This window comes from Labrus mixtus, chromosome 10 (genome assembly GCF_963584025.1).
Source record: "Labrus mixtus chromosome 10, fLabMix1.1, whole genome shotgun sequence".
Taxonomy (NCBI): domain Eukaryota; kingdom Metazoa; phylum Chordata; class Actinopteri; order Labriformes; family Labridae; genus Labrus; species Labrus mixtus.
In genome coordinates this window covers 107,501-115,000 of record NC_083621.1, presented here as the reverse complement: position 1 = coordinate 115,000, position 7,500 = coordinate 107,501, and the positions used below count along the sequence as shown (strand labels likewise).

At 28.9% G+C, this 7,500-nt stretch overlaps 2 protein-coding genes across 2 annotated transcripts in view; one reads left to right on the top strand and one right to left on the bottom strand.

Annotated features, from left to right (window-relative positions):
• cops6 (COP9 signalosome subunit 6) overlaps positions 1-607 on the top strand; it is a 12,827-nt gene extending 12,220 nt beyond the window's left edge. Inside the window, exon 9 of the mRNA XM_061047489.1 lies at positions 205-607. Coding sequence (XP_060903472.1) covers positions 205-345 — 141 coding nt within the window. The 3' untranslated portion in view covers positions 346-607. The remainder of the gene's footprint in view (positions 1-204) is intronic.
• A 3,576-nt stretch (positions 608-4,183) lies between these two features.
• The window catches only part of LOC132981560 (uncharacterized), a 3,702-nt gene continuing 385 nt past the window's right edge, over positions 4,184-7,500 (bottom strand). Inside the window, exons 2-5 of the mRNA XM_061047488.1 lie at positions 6,391-6,454; positions 6,246-6,290; positions 5,531-5,691; positions 4,184-5,126 (exon numbers count right to left, since the gene is read on the bottom strand). Of these exons, the coding sequence (XP_060903471.1) occupies positions 4,308-5,126; positions 5,531-5,691; positions 6,246-6,290; positions 6,391-6,445 (1,080 nt within the window). The 5' untranslated portion in view covers positions 6,446-6,454 and the 3' untranslated portion in view covers positions 4,184-4,307. The remainder of the gene's footprint in view (positions 5,127-5,530; positions 5,692-6,245; positions 6,291-6,390; positions 6,455-7,500) is intronic.

Below are 7,500 nucleotides of genomic sequence, written 5' to 3'. Positions count from 1 at the left end.
AAATGGAGAGAGGTTAGAACACAGAAAGGTTTACAGACCCATGCAGAGCTGGATAAACACTGAAGCTTCAACGTGGGGTCACGGGTGTGAAAAGGTCGGGACCGCTGATCTAAGGACTCAAATCTGAAAAAATAAAGACGAGTCGTTTCGAGTTTGAATCAGTTCACGGTTTCCATGACGATGTCCTCTTTCTCCCCCCCGCAGCAATGCAACGACGTGGGCCTCATGGCGTACTTAGGCACCATCACCAAGACCTGCAACAGTATGAACCAGTTCATCAACAAGTTCAACGTCCTGTACGACCGACAGGGCATCGGCCGCAGGATGAGAGGACTCTTCTTCTGAGGCGGGCGGCGGCGGCGGAAGCAGAGAGACGAAACGAGCACTGCAGTTTGTTTGTTTTCTCTGTTTGTGTTTGTTTGTGTTTTGATCATCAGCAGAAACAAACACTTAAAGCACCAGTAGCTTTTCAAAGCAGTTTACCATTTTCAACCACGAGGTCAGAGGTCAACACATCGATCAGTTAGAGCGGCTCACAGACTCCTCCTCCACTGTACATGTTTCATTGTGTTCTTCTGTTTCTGTATGTAATAAATGATCTGCTGAGTTTTTTTTTCATGGGACTTCGACTCTTCTTAATGAGCTGCTCTCAATAACGACCTGCTCGACGTTACGCGCTCAAAGTGAAGCTAACGTAGCTGCAGCTTTATTGTTGGAGTGTTAGCGGTTAGCTCTGCGTTTGAAGTGGGTCTCCTGCTGTTTGAGGGGGCTCCAGAGTCGGGGGTCTAACAGTAGTCAGCATTTTTATGTTTATTAAATGTACAGCGGAACTCGAGATAACGACCTCCAGCCTCTACCCGCTCTGCCATGTGGTCAAAGCAAACGAGACCTTCAGGGACATTTATTATTTCTATAAAGTTTTCTTTAGATTTATTATTTATATAAAGTTTTAGATTTATTATTTATATAAAGTTTAAGATTTATTTCTATAAAGTTTTCTTTAGATTTATTATTTATATAAAGTTTTAGATTTATTATTTATATAAAGTTATCTTTAGATTTATTATTTATATAAAGTTTTAGATTTATTATTTATATAAAGTTTAAGATTTATTTCTATAAAGTTTTCTTTAGATTTATTATTTATATAAAGTTTTAGATTTATTATTTATATAAAGTTATCTTTAGATTTATTATTTATATAAAGTTTAAGATTTATTATTTATATAAAGTTTTAGATTTATTATTTATATAAAGTTTAAGATTTATTTATATAAAGTTATCTTTAGATTTATTATTTATATAAAGTTTAAGATTTATTATTTATATAAAGTTTTAGATTTATTATTTATATAAAGTTTAAGATTTATTTATATAAAGTTATCTTTAGATTTATTATTTATATAAAGTTTTAGATTTATTATTTATCTAAAGTTATCTTTAGATTTATTATTTATATAAAGTTTTAGATTTATTATTTCTATAAAGTTTAAGATTTATTTATATAAAGTTATCTTTAGATTTATTATTTATATAAAGTTTTCTTTAGATTTATTATTTATATAAAGTTTAAGATTTTTTATTTATATAAAGTTATCTTTAGATTTATTATTTATATAAAGTTTTAGATTTATTATTTATCTAAAGTTATCTTTAGATTTATTATTTATATAAAGTTTTAGATTTATTATTTATATAAAGTTATCTTTAGATTTATTATTTATATAAAGTTTTAGATTTATTATTTATCTAAAGTTATCTTTAGATTTATTATTTATATAAAGTTATCTTTAGATTTATTATTTATATAAAGTTTTAGATTTATTATTTATATAAAGTTATCTTTAGATTTATTATTTATATAAAGTTTTAGATTTATTATTTCTATAAAGTTATCTTTAGATTTATTATTTATATAAAGTTTTAGATTTATTATTTCTATAAAGTTATCTTTAGATTTATTATTTATATAGTTTTAGATTTATTATTTATCTAAAGTTTTAGATTTATTATTTATATAAAGTTATCTTTAGATTTATTATTTATATAAAGTTTAAGATTTATTATTTATAAAGTTTTAGATTTATTATTTATATAAAGTTTTAGATTTATTATTTATATAAAGTTATCTTTAGATTTATTATTTATATAAAGTTTAAGATTTATTATTTATATAAAGTTTTAGATTTATTATTTATATAAAGTTTTAGATTTATTATTTATCTAAAGTTATCTTTAGATTTATTATTTATATAAAGTTTTAGATTTATTATTTATATAAAGTTTTAGATTTATTATTTATATAAAGTTATCTTTAGATTTATTATTTATATAAAGTTTTAGATTTATTATTTATCTAAAGTTATCTTTAGATTTATTATTTATATAAAGTTTTAGATTTATTATTTATATAAAGTTTTCTTTAGATTTATTATTTATATAAAGTTTAAGATTTATTATTTATATAAAGTTTTAGATTTATTATTTATATAAAGTTATCTTTAGATTTATTATTTATATAAAGTTTTAGATTTATTATTTATCTAAAGTTATCTTTAGATTTATTATTTATATAAAGTTTTAGATTTATTATTTATATAAAGTTTTAGATTTATTATTTATATAAAGTTATCTTTAGATTTATTATTTATATAAAGTTTTAGATTTATTATTTATATAAAGTTTTCTTTAGATTTATTATTTATATAAAGTTTAAGGTTTATTATTTATATAAAGTTTTAGATTTATTATTTATATAAAGTTATCTTTAGATTTATTATTTATATAAAGTTTTAGATTTATTATTTATATAAAGTTTTAGATTTATTATTTATCTAAAGTTATCTTTAGATTTATTATTTATATAAAGTTTTCTTTAGATTTATTATTTATATAAAGTTTAAGATTTATTATTTATATAAAGTTATCTTTAGATTTATTATTTATATAAAGTTTTAGATTTATTATTTATCTAAAGTTATCTTTAGATTTATTATTTATATAAAGTTTTCTTTAGATTTATTATTTATATAAAGTTTTAGATTTATTATTTATATAAAGTTTTAGATTTATTATTTATATAAAGTTATCTTTAGATTTATTATTTATATAAAGTTTTAGATTTATTATTTATATAAAGTTTAAGATTTATTATTTATATAAAGTTTTAGATTTATTATTTATATAAAGTTATCTTTAGATTTATTATTTATATAAAGTTTAAGATTTATTATTTATATAAAGTTTTAGATTTATTATTTATATAAAGTTTAAGATTTATTATTTATATAAAGTTTTAGATTTATTATTTATATAAAGTTATCTTTAGATTTATTATTTATATAAAGTTTTAGATTTATTATTTATCTAAAGTTATCTTTAGATTTATTATTTATATAAAGTTTAAGATTTATTATTTATATAAAGTTTTAGATTTATTATTTATATAAAGTTATCTTTAGATTTATTATTTATATAAAGTTTAAGATTTATTATTTATATAAAGTTTTAGATTTATTATTTATATAAAGTTATCTTTAGATTTATTATTTATATAAAGTTTAAGATTTATTATTTATATAAAGTTTAAGATTTATTATTTATATAAAGTTTTAGATTTATTATTTATATAAAGTTATCTTTAGATTTATTATTTATATAAAGTTTAAGATTTATTATTTATATAAAGTTTTAGATTTATTATTTATATAAAGTTTAAGATTTATTATTTATATAAAGTTTTAGATTTATTATTTATATAAAGTTATCTTTAGATTTATTATTTATATAAAGTTTTAGATTTATTATTTATATAAAGTTATCTTTAGATTTATTATTTATATAAAGTTTAAGATTTATTATTTATATAAAGTTATCTTTAGATTTATTATTTATATAAAGTTTTAGATTTATTATTTATATAAAGTTTTAGATTTATTATTTATATAAAGTTATCTTTAGATTTATTATTTATATAAAGTTTTAGATTTATTATTTATATAAAGTTATCTTTAGATTTATTATTTATATAAAGTTTTAGATTTATTATTTATATAAAGTTTTAGATTTATTATTTATATAAAGTTATCTTTACATTTATTATTTCTATAAAGTTTTAGATTTATTATTTCTTTAAGTTTTCTTTAAGGTCTGAAACATGAGACGTTTTAATGACAGCACGATGTTTTGTGTTTTTAGGATTCTTTATTCTTTATGAACACAGAGATCAAAAATATGTTTTTTTATAAACAAGTGCTGCAACTGTTCAAAGGTCGACTCGGAGGATGTTGAATAAACGTTGTGATGTTTCATTGGCCGTCCTCTGCCGGCTCGTCAGCTGACGCGGCAGGCTGCGGGTACTGGAAGCGAGCCGGGTCGTACAGATCATCTCTGGGGTCGTAGGGCATCGGGTGGTAGTACGGGTAAGGGTACAGCGCCACTTTCTTTGGGACGAGAGCGGGCGGCGCCGCCTCCTCCACAGGCTCCTCCTTCTTTTCTGCCTTCATGGGAGGCGGAGGTGGTGGGGGGGGAACCACAACCTTCCCCTTCATGGGCCTGGGGGGGTGGTCAATCAGGCAGTCAGGGTCCCAGTAGGGGTCGCAGTCATACTCCATGCCCTTGAAGGTGCGGATGGGCGCCGGGGGGGGCTTCTTGACGAGGACAGGAGGAGGGGGGGCGGACTTTATTGGAGGAGGTGGGGCAGACTTTATTGGAGGAGGTGGGGCAGACTTCATTGGAGGAGGGGGGGGCACTGCGACCGGCTCTGGTGCAGCTTTGTGCGGCGTGCAGTGGGGGTGGTGGCGGGGGTCGCAGAGCACGGGCACAGAGCCGGTGGGCATGTAGACGATGTGCGGTCTGCAGAGGGGGTCCTTCTTGTTGCACAGGTAGAGCACGTCAGCCTGAGAGATGATTGGAGGGGGGGGGGGAGGGGGGGGCTCAGTGGGCTTTGGGACCCCTTTCATGGGAGGGGGAGGGGGGGCCACTTTGCACTTCTTGTCCGTGGCGGGGTCACACATGATCACTGGAAGCCCCAGCTTGTTCTGGAAGGAGGAGGCGTCGGGGCCGTAGGTGTGCTCCAGGTACCTCATCTGCTGGTAGAGCATCCGCAGCTTGTCGATCTCGTACAGCTGAAAAAAAAACAGATAAACAAACATTCATAAACACTTTAATATGGGAGGGGGGGGAGGAGGAGGAGGGGGGTGGGGTATAATTATCATACTGCTGGATCTTTATGTCCTGATATTCAGAGCTTCATTCATTGAGGATTAAACTAACTTCAGTAACGTCTGAGTGAGAACCAGGAGAGTGAGTGCTGTCCTCCCCCCTTAGGGAGGTTTCCTACTGTCACTGCAAAATATGAGCCACAGCTTTGGTTTAAAGTTTGTCAGCCACCAGGGGGGCCCTTACTGGTCTGGGGCCCCCTTACTGGTCTGGGGCCCTGATCAGCTGCCTGATTATTAAAGTCAAACGCTCTCTCTGAGGTCAACTTATCATCACGCGTTAGACGCTGAGTCGTTGTAAAGTGTCTCACCCCCTCGGTGTGTCCGATGCTGCTGTAGTAGCGGTAATAAGCCTGGAAGTCCGGGTTTCCTCTGTACCACCTCGGGTCCACGTTACGCTTTGGTCTGGAGTGAGTCAGGAAGCCGTTCGCTTTCTCTGAGTCGATACTGAGATCACCGACAGGAACCATCTCTGAGACGAGAGATCAAACCGAGTCAACTTCAAAACAAGATAATAATAAAAAAGTGAAGTTAAAGAGGAGCTCTGAGTTCTAAACAAGATAATAATGTGGGTGGTAGTAGCTCAGTCTGTAGGGACTGGGGTTGGGAACCAGAGGGTCACTGGTTCAAGTCCTGGTGCAGACCAAATATAGAAGTTGGTCTGGTAGCTGGAGAGGTGCTAGATCACCTACTGAGCACCGCCAAGGTGCCCCTGAGCAAGGCACCAAACCCCCTCCCCACCATCAGCCCAGGAGCGCCTGCTGTGGGCCGCTCCATCACTCGGGCTTCCCTCCATTAGTGCATGTTCATAAGATCCTGTTTCTGCATGTGTGTAGGGGTTAGGGTTAGGGTACTTCAGCCTATGTGTGTGTTCATGACTTACAGAGTGTAAAAACTGAAATTTCCCCTTGCAGGGATCAATAAAAGTAAATCTTAATCTCTTTTTAAAAGTTTAAAGAGGAGCTCTGACTTCTAAACAAGATAATAATCTTAAAGTCAAAGTGAAGTTAAAGGAGAAGCTCTGACCTTCCTGCTGGAGGACGTTTAACAAAGATTTGGCCTCCAGCCGGCCTGAAGGAGACAACACATGAATAATGACACAAAGGGTTAAACAGGAAATGTTCGATGATGATGATTCTGTCATATCTTGATTTGTTTGATGAGAACTGACCTGGGAGGAACATCAGGCTGTACATCGCTCCCAGCAAACATAATGAAAAAATCATCGTGAACCTCTGCGTCCAGAAAGAAAAGGTTTAAATAATAAAGAACAGAAATAAAAGATTTAAAGAATAAAGAACAGAAATAAAAGATTGAAAGAATAAAGAACAGAAATAAGAGATTTAAAGAAGAAAGAACAGAAATAAGAGATTTAAAGAAGAAAGAACAGAAATAAAAGATTGAAAGAATAAAGAACAGAAATAAGAGATTTAAAGAAGAAAGAACAGAAATAAGAGATTTAAAGAATAAAGAACAGAAATAAAAGATTTAAAGAATAAAGAACAGAAATAAGAGATTTAAAGAATAAAGAACAGAAATAAAAGATTTAAAGAAGAAAGAACAGAAATAAGAGATTTAAAGAAGAAAGAACAGAAATAAGAGATTTAAAGAATAAAGAACAGAAATAAAAGATTTAAAGAATAAAGAACAGAAATAAGAGATTTAAAGAAGAAAGAACAGAAATAAGAGATTTAAAGAATAAAGAACAGAAATAAAAGATTTAAAGAATAAAGAACAGAAATAAGAGATTTAAAGAATAAAGAACAGAAATAAGAGATTTAAAGAAGAAAGAACAGAAATAAGAGATTTAAAGAAGAAAGAACAGAAATAAGATTTAAAGAAGAAAGAACAGAAATAAGAGATTTAAAGAATAAAGAACAGAAATAAAAGATTTAAAGAAGAAAGAACAGAAATAAGAGATTTAAAGAATAAAGAACAGAAATAAGAGATTTAAAGAAGAAAGAACAGAAATAAGAGATTTAAAGAAGAAAGAACAGAAATAAGGGATTTAAAGAATAAAGAACAGAAATAAGAGATTTAAAGAAGAAAGAACAGAAATAAGAGATTTAAAGAAGAAAGAACAGAAATAAGAGATTTAAAGAATAAAGAACAGAAATAAGAGATTTAAAGAAGAAAGAACAGAAATAAGATTTAAAGAATAAAGAACAGAAATAAGAGATTTAAAGAAGAAAGAACAGAAATAAGAGATTTAAAGAATAAAGAACAGATATAAAAGATTTAAAGAATAAAGAACAGAAATAAGAGATTTAAAGAATAAAGA